Source organism: Phodopus roborovskii, unplaced genomic scaffold, assembly GCF_943737965.1.
Source record: "Phodopus roborovskii unplaced genomic scaffold, PHOROB, whole genome shotgun sequence".
In the NCBI taxonomy this organism is placed as follows: domain Eukaryota; kingdom Metazoa; phylum Chordata; class Mammalia; order Rodentia; family Cricetidae; genus Phodopus; species Phodopus roborovskii.
Genome location: NW_026126484.1, coordinates 533,677 through 556,373, shown reverse-complemented (window position 1 = coordinate 556,373; position 22,697 = coordinate 533,677). Strand labels below are relative to the sequence as shown.

The 22,697-nt window shown below is 44.1% G+C and overlaps 2 protein-coding genes and 3 non-coding genes across 5 annotated transcripts; 2 read left to right on the top strand and 3 right to left on the bottom strand.

The window, feature by feature from the left end:
• Positions 1–340: 340 nt before the first annotated feature.
• Positions 341–802, bottom strand: LOC127229553 (histone H2A type 1-F). The gene has a single exon (XM_051194634.1). The coding sequence runs from the start codon at positions 797–799 to the stop codon at positions 407–409; it is 393 nt and encodes a 130-aa protein (XP_051050591.1). The 5' UTR covers positions 800–802; the 3' UTR covers positions 341–406.
• A 291-nt stretch (positions 803–1,093) lies between these two features.
• Positions 1,094–1,530, top strand: LOC127229560 (histone H2B type 1-C/E/F/G/I-like). The gene has a single exon (XM_051194641.1). It carries the CDS (start codon positions 1,102–1,104, stop codon positions 1,480–1,482), a length of 381 nt encoding a protein of 126 aa, XP_051050598.1. The 5' UTR covers positions 1,094–1,101; the 3' UTR covers positions 1,483–1,530.
• Positions 1,531–7,796: 6,266 nt separating this feature from the next.
• Trnal-uaa (transfer RNA leucine (anticodon UAA)) lies at positions 7,797–7,879 on the bottom strand. Its single transcript has one exon. It is a non-coding gene; the product is annotated as a tRNA-Leu (tRNA).
• A 2,151-nt stretch (positions 7,880–10,030) lies between these two features.
• Positions 10,031–10,104, bottom strand: Trnai-aau (transfer RNA isoleucine (anticodon AAU)). The gene has a single exon. It is a non-coding gene; the product is annotated as a tRNA-Ile (tRNA).
• Positions 10,105–10,611: 507 nt separating this feature from the next.
• Positions 10,612–10,685, top strand: Trnat-agu (transfer RNA threonine (anticodon AGU)). The gene has a single exon. It is a non-coding gene; the product is annotated as a tRNA-Thr (tRNA).
• Positions 10,686–22,697: the final 12,012 nt, after the last annotated feature.

The following is a 22,697-nucleotide window of genomic DNA, read 5'->3' as shown; positions in this document are numbered from 1 at the left end:
AGCCTGTGTCGGGAAAAATACAAACTCCGCAGCTTCTGGGTTTAAAACATAAACGCGGCAACCAAGAGATTGTCAACACTTAAATGCTTTAACTCCATAGTTGAAACAGGTGTGACTTAAGTACACAAGAGAGACAACTACGAACTATTATGTGACGCCTAATGGTAAACCCCAGATGGGAAGCTGTCAGGGAAATGTAGATAGACTAAACCTTAGGTTCTAAAACGTAGGCCCAAACTTGCCACAACACTGTCCCGAGGGCACAAATCGCAGTCCTAAGAAAATGTAACTGCACAAACTGTCGTTGTGCTGTACAAGTGTCCAGCGCTTCAAAAAGACATTTGTGGATGGCTCTGAAAAGAGCCGTTGGTCTGACTTTTGGAGTGATTTTGGTCGAATTAGCAGCTCATTTTCCTTTGGGCTTGTGGTGGCTCTCGGTCTTCTTGGGCAGCAGCACGGCCTGGATGTTGGGCAGGACGCCGCCCTGCGCGATCGTCACGCGGCCCAGCAGCTTGTTGAGCTCCTCGTCGTTGCGGATGGCCAGCTGCAGGTGGCGCGGGATGATGCGCGTCTTCTTGTTGTCGCGGGCCGCGTTGCCGGCCAGCTCCAGGATCTCGGCAGTCAGGTACTCCAGCACGGCCGCCAGGTACACCGGGGCGCCGGCGCCCACCCGCTCCGAGTAGTTGCCCTTGCGGAGGAGGCGGTGCACACGGCCCACGGGGAACTGCAGGCCGGCCCGGGAGGATCGGGTCTTGGCCTTGGCGCGAGCCTTGCCGCCCTGCTTGCCGCGTCCAGACATGGCAGAAAAGGAACAGCCGTTCAACAACTGAGTAGAGTCTGAAGGGGCAAGAGCTTGGCCCTTATAGTGTCCTCTGGGCGCGAAAAAGAACCCGTGCGATTGGCTGGCTTCTTCTTCTCATTTACACCAATGGGAAGGGTTTGTGCCAACGCGTATTTCGATTGGGCCATAGCTTTAGATGACGTCACAGACGCATCGCCCAATCACAAGTGGAACTTTCTAAGACTCATTTGAATAACGGCTTATAAAAAGGTACCGGCCGGCACTCTGGCCGTTGGAGCTCCAGGAGTTGGTCTGTCAAGATGCCTGAGCCTGTAAAGTCCGCGCCCGCCCCGAAGAAGGGCTCCAAGAAGGCCGTGACCAAGGCGCAGAAGAAGGACGGCAAGAAGCGCAAGCGCAGCCGCAAGGAGAGCTACTCGGTGTACGTGTACAAGGTGCTGAAGCAGGTGCACCCCGACACGGGCATCTCCTCCAAGGCCATGGGCATCATGAACTCGTTCGTCAACGACATCTTCGAGCGCATCGCGGGCGAGGCTTCCCGCCTGGCGCATTACAACAAGCGCTCGACCATCACGTCCCGGGAGATCCAGACGGCCGTGCGCCTGCTGCTGCCCGGGGAGCTGGCCAAGCACGCCGTGTCCGAGGGCACCAAGGCCGTCACCAAGTACACCAGCTCCAAGTGAGCTCGGTGAACTCGCTCTTGACACAAAGGCTCTTTTCAGAGCCACCTACAGTTTTCAACGAAAAGAAGCTGCTGCACATACGTCTTCCTGTAGCCAGTCCGTTTCAGGTACTGTACTGTACGTGAGGACGTGTTAACTTTTTGTTGCTTTTAGCGTTCAGCAGGTCTCCTCCCTCCCGTCCTGGGTTTACGGTACCGGGTTTCCTAGGAGACGCTCTGCTCTGCCTGTTAATATTGATTGCCAATAAGTGAAGGATACGGGAAAGGCAGCTGCTAAGGTCCCTGGTCTTGGCGTTACTTACCGGGCCATGCTGAAAATTGTTGGCAAACCTAAAATGGTTAGGGCAGTGAGTAAGGCAACTGTTCATTTTCCTTAAAGGGGATGCTTTGGGGCAGTGAAATCTTCTGCTGGGAGACGGGGCACCCAAATGAATAAGCGGACACAGTAAATATTAACCGTATTTGCTTGGAGGATCAGTGAGTACTCCGGGACACGATCGGTCGGGGAATATTGCAGGCTATTGGTTCCCTGGGTTGCTGTCTGTATTTCCAGGGTAAAGAGAAGTGTAAGTATTTTAGGCAAGGAAAAAGATCCACCGAGATGCTTTTGCGCTTGTTACCTACCAAGATGTAGGTGTCAAAACTGAAGGAAAATAAGAACCTTACAACCTAGGTTGGTTTAGGAATGGAAAGACTATAGCTTTAGGTCCCAGCTTTATTAGTCACTGGGTGTTCCTCTGTAGAATAAATATGCCTTCAGAGCATCACCCACACCTGCAAAGAGTAGGCGAAATCACTGGGTTTTGTTTAGTGACCAGTAAGTTAACATCTCACTTTCTCCCAATTAGTGACTTTTCAAGATGCTAAAGTACAGTTTTTAGTGTTCTTGCTAACCACCAAAGCCACCTCTATCGCCTAGGCCGTTTGCTATGTAGTAAACATGTCTACTATTCACCTAATAATCTTGATAGGATAGAAACGGAAAATCATGAATAAGCCTCCCTGACCATTGTGCTCAGCCATGCTGGTAGCCTGTAAATTGATAAAAGAAGAAGGGGCGGGGGGCGGGGGGTGGGAGGCGGGAGGCGGGGGGTGGGGGGGGGGGGTGGGGGGGGGACAAACAAACAAACAAACAAACAAACAAAAAACTTTGAAGGAAAATGTAGTAATAGCTATCGGAGTTAAGTATGCATGTATCCTTCACACCCTGAAATTCAATCTCTGATATATATGTTTTTGAAAACGTGTTGCAGTGCGGTGGTGGTGCACGCCTTTAGTCCCAGCACTGGGAAGGCAGAGGCAGGAGAATGTGAGTTTGAGGCCAGCCTGGTCTACAGAGCGAGTTTCAAGACAGGCGGGGCTAGACAAAGAAAAAGAAAAGAAAAGGAAAAACATGTAAAAGGTTAATTTTCTTTTATTTTGCCTTTGTTGTCTCTTTCAGTGGCACAGTTTGTAATTCACAAGACTAGACGCAATCTGATCCACAACAACACAGATGCTGACATGGACCTTTGCAGTGTGCTATGTCATGATTTTAAAATCCTTCATAGTTGCTATGTCATTTCATTTTCTGGTTGTTCTTCATGACAGGGTTTCTCTGTCCTGCAACTTGCTTGCTTTGTATATACTAGGCTGGCCTCGAACTAAAAACACCCACCTGCCTCTGCCTCTGCCTCTGCCTCTGCCTCTGCCTCTGCCTCTGCCTCTGCCTCTGCCTCTGCTTCCAAGGTGCTGGGATTAAAGGTGTATGCCACCACACCCAGACTGTCACTTTATCTTCAGGGCACCCTTGTAAGGTAAATCACACTTGTGCCCTAAACTCCAGATCACAAGACACATGTTCAGTGACATTAAGAAATTGCCCAAGTTTGCACAGCTAATAAGCTACAACTCCAGCTCCTCAGCATCCAACACCCACTTCCCACCTAGGGCACCCACACACATGCCATACATTCACACGGATAAAAATACATTCACACAAATGAAAATAAAAGGAAAGATCCAATAATCAAATGTACCAAGTAGGCTGTATTAGGGTCCTTGTATCTGAGGAATATAAGGAAAATTCTAAAACCTAAAAAATTCTAGTGAAAATGGCTGTACTTCTTTCTGTAAAAGCTGTAATACGATTATGACTTGACTCAGCAATACACTGAAGTTTTCTAGTCACAAAACTTTGAGATTTTAAGTATGCCAAGTACAATTGTGCACATGTACCTGTAATGAAACTTGTTGGAGTATCTATGTCATTGTACATTTGGAATCATGATTTTTTTTTTTTTTCCCCATATCTGGAAAACATTAGGGAGGCTAGAAAGAGTTGAAATAATAGGACTATTTTATTTCCACAAATATTATGATCAAATTCTATCTCTTTGCCCTTCAAATCTGAAGGGGTGGCGGAAGGAAAGAAAAATTAAATTTAAATTTAAAAACAATAACACATTTGAGGACATGTAGCATCGAATTTCCTCAGTGGTGTTCCCTAGAATTTACTTGGACAGAACTTACTTGGAAACACTGACCTGGAACATCAGTGTTTGTATGGATAGGAAATAAAAAAAAATTCTTAGTAGAAGACTTTCACTTTTGTAGGAACTGTCACAAGAAGAGAGGAGAAAAACAAGAAAACCTACCGGCGTGACTAAGCAGATGAATCTAACCCTCCAAAGTAGGGCCCTCGTATGAAGTGAGACAGAAGTCACAACTTTTAGACCCTTGGTGACAAAGGGCAAACGTCTGAGATGTTGAGGCCACAGAGGTGGTAGCACAGGTACGCAGACAGTAGTCCCTTTGACCACTAACCCTGAACAGGAACTTGTTAGGGGTAGAAAACCACCCTGTTTTCAAGAAGCTTTATGATTCAAAAAGACAATTTCTACAACAGGAAAAACAAATAAACAGTGCAGACTAAGGCGAAATGATTATTACAGGGAAAGAACTAAATGGGAGCTACCTACTACAGAGGGTTTGACACTCCTCCCAGAAGCCATAGGCATCTGATATTAAAAACCTACTGCCAGAAGTGGGAAACATCTACTGAGTAGTCAATAGGAGGTATACCAGAGACAGCCCTCACCCCCACCCAAAAAATACAGCTATCGCTTCTGGTTGGCCATCATAACTTCCTGGTAAGACCGGAGTTGTATAGCAAGATATGCCCAGGGGTGTAATAAAGGCACACATATTATAAGGGAGAACAACCATTTCCTGATTGGATTTAAGGATGGCTCCATTAGAAGATACTATAAATCTGGCCAAGAAGCCATCATCGGGGAGCTCAGAGGCCCCAGGAGAGGACCTAATACTATTATTCTGTGAAATGGACATAGGATCAAGCTGCCCTCTAAATTCATAACTTACTACCCATAGATTGGCACAGCTCTCAGGCCTCTTCAGAGACATTTCTTTATGCCCTATAGGCGGTGGTTAACACAGAAAATCAACAAGTTGTGAAAATGCAAAGAATATGTGCCAAGTGGGACATCTCTATCAAACACTCATAACTAAGTAAGTCTCGGGGACCATTGTGGAAGAGGGGGCAGGAAGACTGTGAGGGCCGGAAGTCAGGGAAGACTAGAGTGAAGCAGCTTTCTCTGGGTGTGATAGGGCCGCCACGCTCAGGGACTCACAGCAGCTGTGGTTGCTTGCACAGCATCCTATGCGGAGGAGAAGGTGATTCATGAGCCCTCCCCACTAAGGAGGTATGCGACACGAATAATAAAAACACAGACTGATATTGGGGTTCGAGTTGATGGTCAGATAAGCAAAGCAGCCAAGCCACTAGCTCTTAACCACTACCGCAGACTGAAAGAAATAAAGAATAAAAGAAACAGTCATACAGGCCCTGCCCAGCCCTGCCCTGCCTTTGAGAGGATGCTTCGATGGAAGGGCACAGGCGAGCAAGGATTTCCCTGCCGGACAGGTTCCCCAGAAAACCGGACAGGACGTTCGCCAGAGATGGGAGGGGCTCGGGATCATGCTATGAGGCAGAACCGTCCTTGGACCGAAAGACTTTGGCCTCTTTGACCTTGCCCTGCAAAATGTGATGAAAAGTCAGTTTTATGCTTCAGAGAAGCCAAACTACCCACGTGTTGTCAACACATGCCTCGAGAGGGCAGTAGAGTTTCAGTGAAAAATGACATTTAAAAATCTGCAGGCAGAGGGATGAGTTCAGTTCCCACTGGAAAATCTTCTCAGGACAACATGCCAGCTGGCCCTGTGCCTATGATGTAAGGATTGGTGCTCTAAATTTTGAATCCAGTGATTTCAGTTCAAATCTTGGTGGGACCATCTAGGTTTTTCATTATTGGGTAATCTTATTCCTTGAACCTTACATGTGTCCCAGTCTTAACCAACCCCTAATCCCACACACCAGACTCATTCACAAGCAGCTCTAGCATTCCTCAGAAACCTGAGCTCACAGGTCCAAGCAGGCCCAAAGTCAGAAACAGATACCTCAGGGAGCCTCCTCAATTGCTAGAAACAATGTGCAGCTGTGAGTGAGGAAAGGCACATTCCTGGGCTCTCCTTATTCCTGGAAAAGAATACACACGAGCATTTAAATTAAAAAAGAAAAGAAATGCCTGACTGAGTCAAAGGTGGACATGAGGTTCTATGCTCTTCTAATTTTCGTTAAGAACTCACCTGGGGGAAGAAAGATTCCACTCAGCCACCCCACCAGCCACAGACACACACACACACACACACACACACCACTCCCCAACCCCCATTCTTGGGCACCTTCCTGGAAGTCCACTCTTACCTGTAGAAGGCTCTGCCCTGGCAGAAGCCAAACCTGTGGAAAACACTAGCCATCTGTGGTCTAACTGAAGATTTCCAGGGGTGGGGGCTGTTTGTTTGGGTATTGTTTTTAACCATGCACACAGTCAGCAAAGACTGAGGGCAATTGTTCCCTTCTTTGCTATGCAGGAAGGAGGAGACAGAACCTCTGAACTAGTTCTTCCTAGTCTTGGTCATTGTGTGCCCTCAGCAGGATCTGAGAGGGTGGCTCTGGAGACAACAGGGAGTACACGCTCTGCTAGTCTCAGAGCCTCTGCTGATGTCCCAGGTACCAGATCCACCGGTGCTCCGCAGAAGGTCATAAGGTCAGCTACCCTGCAGACTCAAGGATGCCTATCGGCTTTGGAAAATTGATTGAATTAGGTCTTCCCATCTGGCTGGTTGTGTCCAAGAAGTTCCCGTGGGTATGAAACCCACCCGCCTTTTCCCAAGGACCTCTTCCTTTGTCTGCTCCGGGGTTTAGCATTTTGTAATTTTCCCTCATGCACTATCTTTGAAAAGAGGGCTCTTTGTTGATTTTGTTTTATTGTTGTTGTTGTTGTTGTTTTAGTTTGGTCCTGACCTTTCTCGGTCGGCCTTTGGGGAACCCCCACTTGCTAAAAACAGTTGCCTTGAAGAAAATCCAACAAGGAGTCTAGCTGGTTTCCGTTTTATTTGTGGTTTGCTGAGATGGTGGCGCTATGTGGAGAGCGTCATCCACTGAAGGTGTTGAGGTGCTGGAAGCTTGCCTCAGTGGCCTGGGAGGCCAGGACCTACCTAAATCCAGAAGATCCAGTATCGATCTAGCCACTGTCACGAGACAGGCGTCTGCACAACCTCATCTAGGAGCAAAGCTGGTCAGATGTGAGGAACACGCTGGAAGTTGGACTTCAGCCGAAGCTCCATTAACCGAATGACCTGCCTGGGTCTCTACATTAACTGAAGGGCCACATCGTGGTCAACCACGATGGAGTGCCGATTCAGAACCAGTATCCAATAGCACCTACAAAGGATGGTCTGTCTATACAGTTACCCCAGTAAAGGGATATAGATCCCTCTGAGGAAGGATGGGAGAAAGGCTAACAGTGAAATTTTATTAGCTGTTTCAGCAGGAGTCTCCCGCTCCCTCGGGGGACCTGGCCTTTTCTTCATTCGGGGAATTCTGGGTCTGCAAACTGCAGAGAACCGGAGCTCATTTCTGTAAAGACAAAAAGTGCAAAAGTCCGGGTAGTCCTCTCAGAACATTAAAAACTCGGGCAAAGTTCCCCTCACATTGGAAACCTGAGAGGACTGTGGTTGAAAACCACCCACAGACGACTGCCAGTGGCGAAACGTGAAGACAGAGCAGCTGTGCCCACTGCTTGGGAGATGCAGAAGAGCTGAGACGAAAGCGAGGCCAGCCCGAGCTACCAGGGCTTGTTGCAAACTAAGAAAATAAACACAGTAACACTCCTGTTTGTTAATGGGATGGATATGTACTTTTACTTCAAAACTACTAGTGGGAAGCAGAAATACATAAGCAACAGTCACTCCTACTGGGAGTGGGGTTCGAACCCACGTGGGCATCTGCCCATTGGATCTTAAGTCCAACGCCTTAACCACTCGGCCATCCCAGTTGTGAGTGGCATGGGAGCCGAACACATTTCTCTACTAGAAGAGATACACCTGGGCAAAATCATGTGTAGATTCTTGTTTAAACAGGATGAGTGTGACGGCGAATTCTTTTCTTCCAGCTTAAGAAATCGCTCTTCCGGATCACCTCCAACAACCTAGGAAAATCTTTATTTTTCCTTGATTTGCAAAGAAATGCCACCGGTCCTGGAGGAGACCCGGAAGCCTCCTTCTCCACAGGGCTGGGACTACACAGCACGCTATTTTCTCCAGGGTTGACCTCGGGGTCACAGAGATCTTTCTGCCTTCGCCACTCTAATGTTGGCACAAGAGTGCAACAGCAGACTGTGATCAAACCGGGGGCATGAGCAAGTTAGAGAAGGAGTCTGTTGGGTCATATAAAACTGGAAGTTTTTCTGCCTCCAGGTGCTAGGATTACAGGTGTGCACTCTGAACAGGTTGTCTTTTGTTGGTTGGTTGTTATTTTTTTTTTTTTTTCCCGATGCATCTGCTTTATATCGGGGACCGGCAGCTTTCGTCTTAAATATCTGGATATTCAAGTTCGGGAGAATCGTCTTTGAAGATTCAGTACCCAAGAAATTGAACTCAAGGAATCTCATCTGTCAACGTGCTTTAGATCACATCATCCCCATACCAAGTCAGAGTTAAAGATGGTGACAGCATTTTGCATGTGACAATGACAAAACTGTAGGCTTTAAAGGCAGAGGCAGAGATGGATAAAATCAAAGTGTTTCCCTTATGTTTCAACTGACTTTCTCTTCCCAAACCTAACCACTTTACTAGAAAGTTACTGCCCTGTTTCCTAAATCTTATCCTGGCAAGGTTTTCTGAGGTTTCTCCATGTAGAACTCTGTTCAATCAGTGTCCTTCATTCACTGGGCAGATACAGGTCGAATACGTTCTACGGAACTGCAATGAATGCATCATCCTAAGTGTCTGATTGTCTGTCATCATGGGAACGTGTCTTCTGGTGAGGTGGCACAGTGCCTGGCACTGGTTCCGGCCTATCTTCTAATTCTGCATCCCAGGCAAATCTAGCCTCTGAGACTCAAATGCTTGTTTTTGTTACTGTGATAAAACACCATAACCGAAAGCAGCTTGGAGGAGGAAATGGTATGCTCTCATCATGTTTGCGGGAATTCTGGTCTGGAACCATGGTAGGAACCTGCAGGTGGGAACTAAAGCATAGACCGGAAAGAAATTCTGTTCTCTGGCTTGCTTCAATCCTTCATACCCAGTCAGCTTTCTTATACAGACTAAAGCCCACCTGCCCAAGGCCACCTGTGGCAAGGCTCACAGTGAGTTTGGCCCTCCTACATCAATCACAAATCAAGGAAATGCCCCACAGGCCACTCTGATGGAGGCAATGCCTTGATCTGGGTTCCCTTTTTTCACGTTATTGCAGTTTGTCAAGCTGACAAAAACTAACAGAAAGGGTTACATCCCACTTTCTCAGCCCACTGTCCAACTGCGACCAGTCTGTGTGAATACACATGACCACGACTGACAGTCTGATTTCATATTTTAATTCTACCGTGCGTTACCTCTTGAGTGTATTTACCTTTCTTCTCTGAATGTTTCCACTTCCTACAGTGATAAAATCTACTGAGAACTTTAACTTTTTTTTTTATAATGTGTCTTCCTGTTTTGTCTAGCATCCTTCATTCAACGAATATATATATAAGATACCTATTATGTACCAGACTGGGCACCAAGGATCCAACAATTAAAAGATGAGAATGACCCAAAGCTTCACTTCAAGGAATAAAGTATTGCCTGTGATTGCATGAAGATAACAGCAAAAATAAGGGAAGGGGGCGATATAGCTCACCAGGACTCAAGGTTAGGAGCTATTAGGGAGGAGAGCATTCTAAGACAACGAAGAACAAACCTACTGATGTACAGAGCCAGTGGGAGTGAAAATAGCCAGGTGCGCAGAACATAGGCCGTGCAGAATAATGAGAAAGAGCTCAGAAAGAAAGCTTACCAGTTGCTAGGATACCCAAGGGCCACAGATCACCAGCACAATAGTGATAAGAACAAAGTATATTCCTGAAACGAGGTATGTTAAACTAGGTCAAACCAGAAAGAACTTCCAGAACTAAATGCGAAGTGCAAAAGCCACCACGCCTTACTGGCCCGTACGGGGATCGAACCCGCGACCTTGGCGTTATTAGCACCACGCTCTAACCAACTGAGCTAACCGGCCAACCGGCACTTTTGGTCTCACCTATGAAGGATCCTTGATGTTTGAGTATCAGCGTAAATATTCATATAAATTTATTTTGTACTATATTTGCCCTTAAGGAGCGCTGTGCATTCCAAAGAAATGTTTGGGGTTCTTTGTTTTTGCTTTCCCTTAAACCAGATGAACCAAGCCTGCTAACGGTTTTTTTGTTTGTTTTGTTTTTTTCCCCTCCCTCCCGCAGCGCCTACCGTTTCGGCTCATATCCTCAACTACACACCCTCAGATGCGGACCCGACACAGCAATGGATGAGATGAGATTTTCTCTGGCTTCAGCAAAAGCATTTGTCAACGTGAGGTCGTTGCATCAATCCAGATATTACATGCAACCATTTAAGAGAACGTTCTTCTTTGGTTGTGACTGATATTTTTGATCTTTGTCGTTTCCAAGCTGCTTTCCAGGATTGCTGAGCCTTACTAATGTGTGAGATCATATTCAAATAATACATAACTACAACCGTTTTCAGTGGTGGCTCCGTGGCTTAGCTGGTTAAAGCGCCTGTCTAGTAAACAGGAGATCCTGGGTTCAAATCCCAGCGGGGCCTTTTTATGTTGGATCATGATTAATCTCAGTACCCTTACTGTCTAAATTGCAGTGTTTTTCTTCACATCCTATAGGGTGGAGCACATCCAGCTTTTTAAACTTTTCTGAGAAACCAAACAGCATTGCATTTTAAGATGGAGATGGGAAGTGGAGTAATTAAAGAAAAGCTTTCAAATAATTCCTTAGAACACGACAGAACTTTGGTTTTCAAATCATAACATTAGAGATGCATAGTCAGTCTAGACTAACTGAGGTTTGCTCCCTTTCACTACACTGTTTGAGAAGAAGTAACGATAATTTATGAACTTTAAGCACGTTGCAATTTATGAACTTTAAGCACATTGCAGGTGATAATGCATGCCAACAGTTCTACCATTGGGGACATGGAAGTGAATGGATCAGGAGTTTGAGACCAGCTTCTGATATATAGCAAGATCCTACTTTTTTAAAAGAAGGTAATTGGTAGCAAAACCACTGAAGAAAAAAAAATATTTTTGAGCTTGAGGTCTTTAAGTCAATTGAGGCATATTTTGCATAGAATAATTGAAAAAGACATCAGACTCCAAAATATTAAGACATGCATGTTTTATTTTCTTTTTTTCTATTTTTTATAGTCTAAGATGTATTTTCAGACTATGTTAGACTCTGTAAAAGCCCAATCTCCCTTCCTTAATAAGGGTCACAGAATCCTGCAAGCAGAGTATTAAACTTCATGAGGCTTCCTCTCCTGTCTGCCTGTAATGGCCTAATGACTTCTTAGCTTTTTTTTTTTTTTTTAAGCTGAACATAAAAGATGATGTGGTGTGCCAGAAGACTGACACTTAAGTTGGGGGAAAAAATTCAGTGACAGAAAGCTTGCCTGGCTTGCTCAAGGCCCTGTTAGATTGCCACTACTATAAAATTAAAATAAATACTAAAATAACCACACTACAGAAAATGGCTTCCAAACACTGGCACTCTCCAGACTAGCTGCAGTCCACTATCCTTGTGGTTTGCTGTAATGTTTTCTTTTATGCCTAACACAGAGGCTAGTCTACAGTTCCACTTAAGGAGCTCAGAATCTTAGAAGTGTCCATCAAACACAGATAGTTAAATTTTAGGCTGTCTGAGCCCACCTCTTAGTCATGATCACATACAAAAAAAACCTCATGCATCTTGACACTTTCCAGCTCTGAGAGGTGCCTGAAGTGTGGTTCCTGAGACACTAGCAATTTATCCATCTACTTTGCTGCCCATAAGTAGCTGCTCATCCCAGATATTCATCTTCAAATGGAGTTTTGACCAAGTCTCAGACATGTATGTGTCATGAGCCAAATTCACTGTGATGGTTGGAATGAGAATGATGCTCAGAAGCCCATATATTTAGATTTTTGGTTCACAACTGGTGGGCTGTTTAGGAAAACTTAGGAGGTGTGGCCTACTAGAGGAGGTATTTCACTGGAGATGGGCTTAGAGTTTTCAAAATCCAAGGCAGGCCCAGTCTCATTCTCTCTCTCTCTGCCTTCTGCCTGTGGATCAGAATGTAAGTTCTTATCTACTGCTCCAGCACCATGCCTGCCTGTCTGCTGCCATGCTTCCTACCAGGATAGTCATGAACTAACCAACACTATGAAACTGTAAGCAAGCTCCCAGTTAAATGCTTTCTTCTATAAGCTGCCTTGGTCATGGTGTCTCTTTATAGCAACAGAACAGTAACTAAGACATTCTGCAACAATCCTCTCTAAAGTTGGGTTAGATCCAGCTCCACTCACCTAATAACTCCCTTCACATCATTACAAGTCTTTTTGATTTCACCATCACAGCATGTGAAGTATCTGTCCCCTCTTTCTTTACTGTCAATTCTATCTGAGTCTCTCAGGATCTTTTCTTTGCTACCATCTTACAACAACCTCTACATCCCAACCCAGCCACTCCATCCCATCCCTACCCCCACACACACACCCCACACCCCCACTCCCCCACACCTCCCCACGCCATCCCCCTCCACCCCACTCCTACCCTACCACCACCCCACCACCACCCCACCCCCAGCACGCACATACAGGTTTTCAAGACTGGTGGTCTAAGCCAAACTTGATTAGAGGTGTGAAGGATTATTTATTGCAAGTTTTAGCCAGCCAGGGCTATGTGTTAAGATTCAAGTAAGAAATTTCCAAGTCTTTAGTTTTTTTCTTTCTGTAACACAAGATGGCCTAGATCTCACTATGTAGCCCAGGGTAACTTTGAACTTCTGACAAGTCCCCTCCCTCAGCCTCTAGAGTGCTGGAATTACAGACATGTGCCACCATGAATGCCTTTCATCAGCTTCCAAGGTAACTCTCTTCCTCTTTGTGACTTTCTGTCTGTCCTTCCCTCATTTCCTTCTCCCTTTCTTTCCTCTACTCCTCTTTAGAGAAGTAGCCTAGGTTTGCCTGAAACTCACAGCAGTGTACCTGTCTCTGCTGAGTGCATCTGTTGTGCCCACATTCTGAACTCCCAAAATCACCAAGAGACCCATTGCAATGCAAAAGCAAAGACTCTGTTATTGTTTAATGAGCTAACCCCATTAACTTGGGCCCTTCATCCATCCAACATGATGGTTGGCTTGAGAAGGATCCTGGAGGGGGGGGAGGGCACACAAAAGTGTCTCTGTTCTACCTTGACTTAAGGTCAGAGAGTTTGAGCCTATTATTGCTCCTTCAAGGTTAAACCACAGGATGTTTGGCCTAAGATGTGGCTATTGTATGTCTTGCCTAGACAACAGGTATCTGGTTTAAGTCATGGTTACTTGATGTTTTAGGTATTAAGGAAATAATTACCTCTGTTTGTTCCTTGTGTCATGGTAAGGAAGTCTATAGCCCTCCCCACTTTTGATAGGGGTATATAAGAATTTGAAGCAATAAACTTGGGGCTGCTCACATTATTCACTGGATGCCCTCCCAACTCTATTTTCTGTTTCTTGTCTATTTTTTTTTTTTTTTCCTTAATCCCCCTTCTTCTTTCAAGCATGGACTGGTGGACTGGACAAGTCTGCTGAATCTGACACTTATACTGGCATATGCAGGGTCATTCACCCATACAAAATGGAGACAACCCTGAGAGGACTGTGTAGGCTCATTTTAAGCACAGCTAAGGGGAGTTTCAGGGATAGTGAGGTCATCTCAAATGTAATTGGTTAAGCAAGCATCAGTTACATCAGTATACTTTTAATTGACTGAGGTTTTATCTTTGGGCGTATTTGCATAAGCTTGTCAAGTCTAGACATGACCCATAAAGAAGGCTGAGGACTTGGCCTTGAGATTCTGTGGTGCTGACTCAGGCCTTGTTTGTGTTCTCTTCCTTAGCCCTGAATGTAATTTGTCGATAAATGGCCCTTCATGGTAGAGACACCTGTTCCCCCCTCTCAGAGACCTGAAACCTAAACTCAGTTGTGAGAGTGGGAGAGTTTAAACCCTTCAACCATTTCTGGAGCCAGTTTAAAATTTGTTCAGTTTGCAGGATTTCTAAGAAACAAGAAGTGAAGAGGATTGGTGTCTTGCTGAGTGTTTATCACTAAAGCATGCCTTAGAAGGTGTTTCTACTGTACTAACAAACACTCTGGAAAGTGGACTTCACTGTTTTCTCCCAGTGTGGAACACAATTGATATTGCTGCCCTAAGAGATCATGGGGACAGCAGAGACAGGGTCTCTTGGGATGCAGAGCTATGTTCAGCATTTCCTGCCAAAATTACCTCCCTGTGCCCATAAAAGATCTGAGGAAATGCTGCTCTTGAATAAACTGGCAGAATAAACTCTGTCTTAATGGTAGTTTATTTAATCTTCTTAGAGGCTGAATCACACCAGACCTCAGATTCAAAATATTCTGGCAAAAACAGTATGATGGCGCATTCCTTTAATCCTAGCACTGGTGAGGCAAGAAGCAGGTGGATCTGTGATTGAGGCCAGCCTGGTCTACAGGACAGCCAGAGCTACATAACAGAGTATGCCATGTCCCAAGTGAATTCTGGCAGGATAAAGGTATAAAAAGCAGCAAAACAGTTGATGGCGGTTTTTGTTGTTGTTTTTCTTTTTTGAGACAGGACGGCAGTAGTCCTCGCTGGAGTTCTACATGTAGACCAATATAGCCTACCACAGGCTGGAATTAAAGTCGACGACTATCACACCAGGCACCCATGACTTTACGTTTTAAAATCCATTCTACATTCTGCAACAATCATTAAATACAACAGCCTTAGATGGCCTGGAATTAGCTAGGCTTGTGACTCACCCTTGTAGTATCAGCACTTGGGAGGCAGAGGCAGAAGAATTACACAAATTCCAGACCAGCCTGAGCTACAGAATGAGATCCTGCTTCTTGCTCTCCCTAGAGTCTGGTATGTACTGCACAGAGTAGAGATGCTCTATTCTGTAACTCCCTTTCCATCTACCTGTCCAGTCTGACCACAAGTCATAAAACTCTGTTTTTTGTTGTTTGTTGTACCTGGAGATAGGGACCCACGTGGTGGTCTCTCTACTTCCACTGGGCATCACACATGTAGTTTTGTCACTCTCTGAAAATCCTCTGTACTTTGCCTAGTTTTCTCTTGGTGCATTTACATTTTTAGGGAGAATTCCCTAAGTAAAAGTCCTGTGCCTTCACAGGAAACGCGTATCCTCCTTTGTTCCTCTGTGTTCATCAGTGTGATAACCCAAACTATCAGTCTCCTGAAAGGTGGGTAGCATCAGGACAAAGCAACATCTGTTCTCAATCCATGATGAGTCCACAGTGCTTTGTTCTGTGCTATGCCTAGCCTATACTACGCACACTTACTGAACTTAATTCTAAACCCCAGTGCACTCTCTGAGGCTTGCAGAGGTGTGGAACAGGTGCACAAGTTATGATTCACACATGGGTACTCCTGACACACATTCTTCAAGCCTTTATCTTTGCAATTTCTCTAACATGTTGGAACACATAACAGAAAGCCAAGTGTGATGGCTCGTACCTGCAATCCCAACACTGAGGACACTGAGGCACAAGTAAGAGACCAACCAGGACTACAAAGTAGGATCCTGGCTTTTTGTTCTGTTTTGTGTTTTGAGACAAAGTCTCACTAATCCCTGGATGACATGTTTGCCAGAGGTTATGAGGAGTATAGAGCAGATGACAACTAGTGTTCAACAGGCCAAGCCACCAGATGAATAACTCTCTGATGGAGAGCTCCACTTGGCAAGGAACAAATTCAAATTGTTAATAATAAAAACTCAGAATCAGCTATCAGGAGGTGAAAGCTGAAGGGTCAGAGATGCAGAGCAGCCAGCCACTAGAGTTCTTACCTCTACCAGTGTTCAGACCAAAGGGGTGATCCTGTCCTCAGACTGCATCTCTCTGTACCAATGTTCAAACTAAATACAATGAGCTCCTGTCTCCTCCTACCTTATATTCCTCTCTCTGCCCAGCCATATTACTCCTGTCTCCACTGCTCTAGTTCTGAAATTAAAGGCATGTGACTCTCAAATACTGAGATTAAAAGTGTGAGGCACCATTGTGTGGCTATGTTTCTCTTTTAGACCAGATAAATCTCGTGTAACTGAGGGTGGCCTTGAACTCAAAGAGATCCACTCTGTCTCTGTTGCATTCTTTGGTGTTGCATCTGTTTAACTCTGTGAAGCTATGCAATAGCAAGACAGGAGAAAGGATAAGTGGGGCTGGCAGGCAGGGAGAATAAATAGGAAGAAAAGTCTTGGAAGAGAAGAAGATTAAGGAGTGGGAAAGAGGAAGAGGAAGACTCCAGGGTCCAGCCACCCAGCTACACAGCAAGCCACAGGGAAAGAAGTAAAGAAAGGTATACAGAAATAGAGAAAGATAAAAGGCCAGAGGCAAAAGGTAGGCAGGATACTTTCAGGAAAGCTGGCCAGAAACAAGTCAAGCTAAGGCCGGCATTCATAAATGTAAAAAGCAATGAACTACAACCACCATTGTTACTTATTATCACTCCTGACTTATAGTTGCAGTAGCTAAGGAGTGATTACATGTCCATGCCCAAGGTCATACAGACTGTAGAATTTGAAGCCAGTGTTTTCATCAATGCATGTGAGTCAGAAGTTTTGGGTTCCTGGAGAAGAAAGGGTCTACGATGGGACTTAGGTAGTAAGAGGGTGAAAGTGAATGAAGGTGAGCAACTACAAAGATGAAGAGACAGGCAGAGAAAACCAGAATTCAGAGACTCTAAGAAGTCAGCCAGGTCTATCCTAAAGTCCTGTCATGTCAGATACTCAGGAGGCTCAGGCAGGAGTATTTTAAATCCAAGGCTATCCAGAGGACTGGGGAAGTAGCATAAGTGCTCCCCTACCATACAGGAAACCTAGGCAAACATACAAGGAACATAGTAACAAAAGCAAACTCCCTTGAAGGAATTGGGGAAGGCCTATTTCAAGATAAAAAACATTTCAAAATGCTGAGGTTATACAGTTACTGTGTGTCAACACTACCTCTGGTTTGTCACAAGAGATACTTTCCAAAAAAAAAAAAAAAATGCTACTAACAGATAGATTGTGAGAATACTTGAGTCAGGTGGTGGTGGTGCATGTCTTCCCAGCACCCTGGAAGCAGAGGTGGAGGATCTCTGAATTAGAGGCAAGCCTGGTCTTCAGAGAGAGTTCCAGGACACCCAGGGCTGCACAGAGAAACCCTGTCTCAGAAAAACCAAAAGAGAGGGAGAGAGAAGGAGGGAGGGAGGAAGGAAGGAAGGAAGGAAGGAAGGAAGGAAGGAAGGAAGGAAGAAGAGAAATAAATAATAAATTTTGGAATGTGGCAATGTAGTTTATATCAGTATACCATTATACTACAAGTTTATTGGAAATCCTAAGTGATTTTCTTTTGTGAAGTTAGAAACAAGAGCAGTATATGCTACTGAGGGAGGTTATGTACTTACAGGAACAAGCTTGCACTTAGCAACAGTAAAAAATTTTACAACTGGGACTACAGCAAGAGTACCCAGGTTCAATTGAAGAAGGTTATGCTCTGACAAAAACAAGCTTGCACTTAGCAACAGAAAAAAAAAAAAAAAAAAAAAAAACCTTTACAATTGGTACTGAGCAATGGCTCAGCCACAAAGAGTACCTAGGTTCAATTCCCAGCATCCATATGGTGGCTCAAAAACATCCATAACTACATTTCTAGGGGATCCAGCACATTCTTCTGACATCTGTTGGCTCTGCATACATATGGTGCATAAAATATACCCACACACATAAAATAAATATATCTAATAAAAATGAATTTATAAAAATACATTTTACAATTATTTTAGTGTCTTCCTTTTTTGTTTGTTTGTTTTTAACTATTTTTCTTTTCATTTCAGTTTTTAACAATTCTCCAGAAAGCATTAAGAAAACCTAGTAGGCCAGGCATGCGGCACACACCTTTAGTCACAACACTAGGGAGGGGCATAGGCAGGTGGATCTCTGAGTTTGAGGCCATTCTGGTCTATAGAGATAGTTCCAAAATAGCTAGAACTACACAAAGAAGCCCTATCTTGAAAAAACAAACATAAAAAGAAAAGAAAAAAGGAACAAAAGAAAAAGAAAAGAAGACAAGCTGTAAAACAGCATATTTTACAGGCAGTAAAAAAACAAACAAACTCATTTCAAGAATAGCTGGTGAGTATTTTTTTTAATATTGGAATATTAAAATCTTGTAGTCCCATGAAACTATGATAAATGTTAGCACTATTACAGAAGAACAGAAAAAAGAAATATACGGGATAAAGAAGAAAGATAATGTCCAGATCAAAGAGCAAAATAAGAACACAAGCAACATAGCAAACTAAAATTAAAGGTTGGAAGACTGCTGCTAGGACTCAAAAGCAGAAGCTCCAGAGAAAGGTGGGAAAGGATTGGAACATCCATGGTACCCAAGTCCACGGTAAGGGAAAGAAGCAGCAGTGAGGCAGCAGACCACCTCCCTCCCAGACTGAAAGCAAAGGGAACAGCTCTGATGGATGGCATTTAAAAAGTCTCCAAAGAATGCCGAGGGAAACAACATCAAGAGGTAGAGGCAGGCAGATCTCTATGAGCTCTAGGACATCTAAGGCTACATAGTGAGATGCAGTCTCAGTAAAAACCAAGAAGTGTAACAAACATCATATTGGGATTGGATGATGCAAAAATGCTTCAACTACTTCACAACCACCTCTCTTCTAAAGAGATTTCTTTACTTTTCTAGAAATAGGATTCTGCCCCACAGATGAAGGATGGTGGTAAATTAAAAAGTGGCAATGTCTTAAAAGCAAATGGAAAGCATAAGAGAAAAAAAAAAACATTAATGAGACATAAAATGAGAGAAAAGGTTACACCATTGAGAGTATTGTCCAAGTAAGTAACCTGTCACAGGCAACTTGACGACATTCCAGGTTTGGAGGACTTAACAGACAGGGTCTCATATAGACAAGACTGACCTCAAACTTGCTGAGGCTGGCCTTTAACCTCTGATTGTTCTTCTTCCCCATTGCTAGAACTGTACATGCCACCTGCCTGTTAAGACACCCTGTTTCCACTGCCACAATCCTCCTTCCCCACCCTCCCACCCTCAAAATAAAAAGAGATGATTATATCTCCCAGGAGTTCTTGATTGAATTGGAGAGATAGGTATATACATTATAGGTAGGTAGATAGCTGTTAGATAAATTGCAGACAGACAAGACAGACGGATACTTCTGAGTGCCTGATACCTGACAAGAAAAAAAAAAAAAGAAAGAAAGAAAGAAAGAAAGAAAGAAAGAAAGGGAGGAAGAAAAAGAAAACAGAAAAAAGAAAAAGAAAAACATAAGCCAGATTACATATTTAGAAATGAGTTGCTGCCTTGGCTTGAGGACTCAGAGGACATATGCTGTGGTTGAAGGTGTGTGGGGTCAGACCGTTGCTGTAGGAGAGCGTGTTTTCTGAAGAGTTGCCCATCAAGTGGGGCTCAGTGTCTGTAGCCCACACAGCAGAGCAAACAGCATATGTTAATTTTTAATGAATAAGTTTTCCTCCTTTATGTTGGTAATGACCGAGTGGCTAAGGCATTGGACTTTGAGTGCAGTGGGGCTCCCCATGCAGGCTCAGGTTCAAATTCTGCTTGCAGCTACATTTTCCTGTTTGATTTCTGCAAAATATTTGATGACCTGGTGGTGGGATCATCGCCTACCCCTACAAAACCTTTACAAGCTGAAATCATCCAGTGAGCACCCAGGAGCTGAATTCTATTTTATATGTAAGTGCCCTTAGTTATTTCTTTGTGTTATAATACCACTTTGTAATAAATTTATGCATCATTAATTATACATTTTACATATTTGGACCCAAGGGAGAGACTATGATCAATATCTTCTGAAATGTTTGGAAAGACGCCTCACCTTTTCAGTAAGTAAATTTTTCCTAGCAATAGAATTGCTCAGTGGTGACTGGATGCCTGACCAGAACCCATTCAGCTACAAAGCAGGAAACTCAGTGTAGGCACACAGTTCAGCTGAACCAAAGAAACAGCTCAAAACTGGGAACAGAAAAGAGATACAAAGCTGAAGAAATTAATCTTCTCCTTATAGCATAACTAATATCCCAGAGATAAAAGTTGTCTTTATGAAAATAAAAAGGGGACTGTACCAGGGTAGAAGAGATCTAAAAGGAGGGAAATACAAAATATAGCTTATTTTCTTTCATATGAAGAATTTATATGTAAATGTCCATTTATGTTTGCATGTTATTGTAGCAAGACAGAAGATCTTTCTGGGAAGGAAGGAGATCATTGAGGGAGAAAGAGTGACAATTGGCAAAGTACAATTATATGAGTAAAAAATAATTATTTTATAAGGTAACAAAATTAATTTTAAAAATTGAAAGTGGTCCTTGCTTCCAATAAAGAATTGTGTGGAAATATGTAGGCAAATAAATCATGATCTCCTAATTGCATATTGTGCACCCATTCATTTTTTTTTCCCCCTGGAATGACCTTTGGGGTGCAGGTCCGTTGCATGTTTTACAAATCGGGAGAGTCCAAGCTGGACTTGTACTCGCTTGTTTGTTCCTCTTCTGAATGCTTTCATTCAAATTCATACAGAAACGATTCATAGTATTCAAGCACTTCAGCATTCGTGGTATGTGAAGTTACATTTTGTGTCTGAAAGCTACTTCTGAAGCAGTTAGGCATCCTTATTCTGAGAGTTTTCTTTCTGCTTTCTAGCTCTAATTCAAGGAGTCAAAGGAAGAATTTGGAAGGAGGAAAAGACTCCGCAAGGAAGGGAACCCGGGAAGGCAAGTAGGAGGATTATATGAAAGTATAATGATATTTGTATGAAAATGTCACAAGGAAACTTACTAGTTTGCATACTAACTTATAAATAATACAAATTACATTAAGCAAACACCCTAAAGGAGCGGCAGGGTTGCAAGCCAGAAATGCCAGCGTTGGGGAGACAGAGGCAGAAGGATCGCTAGTTTCAAGGTTCGACCTCAACAAACAAATAAGATATTCATATTCTTTCCAATCTGGCTTTATCAATACTTTTACCTCCTGGAAAGAGTTCTCACTTACGGAGTCGGTCACTCCTTCCCCGAACAGTTCATTCTCTAGAAATAGCCACCGCAAAAAGGAACAGGACATCTCCACAAGGAGAGTTATACAAGCTCGTCTGTGGGGACGCAGGATACTGGCGGTTTGGCCTGCGACTGGCGATTTGGTTGTGACCCTCAACTCCTCAGTCTTACCCAGAGATCGGCACAGGCTAAGGCACAATAACTACCAGAGGAGGGAGAGAGGAAGGAGGGAGGCAAGGGAGGGCGAAAAGGAAGCGTCGGAGTGCGCACCTAAAGCGAGAAAATTTGTTCTGCTTCAGGCAGAGTGTGGAAGGATGCTGGAGGCTGAGGTTACTGTCAAGTGGGAGGAATTTTCTGAAGTTACCAAGAGCATTTTAGTTTGGGAATGGATTTCCTGCCTTCCCTCTTCACTGAGTTTGGGGATTACCAATGCACTAGAGGTAAGGCAAAGGAAGCTAAGTGCTGCCTGCCGCTGACAGCTCGGTGTTTGAGTCTAGGCCCCGGCTCAAGGCCGGGTGCATTTAATGGGCTGTGCACTAAGGTCCAACACGTAAGCGGCCATTCGCACCTCACAATGCAGTCGAGAGTAGATATTAACTTTTGGAGTGTCACGGATGAGGCTGTGCAAACGACGCTTACACCAGAGAAAGAGCTGGGTACGGGGGAGTCCTTTGCAGCTGCTACAAGGAATCATTCATTCTGTACTTCGGCTGAGTCTTTTCTTTGTACAGCAGACGCATCGCTGACTGTAAAGTCCAGAGGCCTCCCCTGTCCAGAAGACCCCACAGGGTCCTGAAGACCACACCAGCTCAGCGGGCCTCCAGCTAGCTCGGTCTACAGCTACAGCTACCAAGATCCTTCCCGAGAGCAGTCTCACATGGGCGGGCTCTATTTACCCCAGTGTTCATTTACTCCAGAAAAATAAAAAAGGTAAGCCTGGCTGAGAGGCTGAAGCAGAAGGATCAGGAGTTCAAAGACAGACTTTGCTTTGGATAACTAGCCAGTTCAAGACTAGTCCTAGCTAGGTGAGACCTTGTCTTAAAAAAAATAAAAAATAAATATTAAAAATTAGAATTAAAAAAATAAAAACTCGCTCTGTGTCTTATTGCCTCCCTCTCTCACCAGTTCTCTGACTGACTAACCCTAGTCATCTGTTCCTCTCTTTATACTGGGGGGGTGTGTGAAAAAAAGGAATGCTGTACCTTCTCCGGATTCTTAAATTTCACAATGTAGTTCAACCAAAAACATACTTCAAAATCATTCTTTTTCTTTCTTTCTTTTTTTTTTTTTTTTTTTTTTTTAAGACGGGCATCTACTCATGCAGGCTTGGCTGTCCTGGAACTTTCTAAGTCTCCCACCCGAGCGCTGGAATTTACGGAATGCGCCACCACGCAAGGATAATGTTATTTTCTAAGTAGCTGACTGAACATAGTTATCTCCCTTCGAGAAATTTTAAACTTTGGGTTCTGAGCAAAAGTGT

What these genes read in the sequence shown, in the direction of transcription:
- LOC127229553 (XM_051194634.1), bottom strand. Translation starts at nt 799, where the DNA reads ATGTCTGGACGCGGCAAGCAGGGCGGCAAGGCTCGCGCCAAGGCCAAG.
- LOC127229560 (XM_051194641.1), top strand. Translation starts at nt 1,102, where the DNA reads ATGCCTGAGCCTGTAAAGTCCGCGCCCGCCCCGAAGAAGGGCTCCAAG.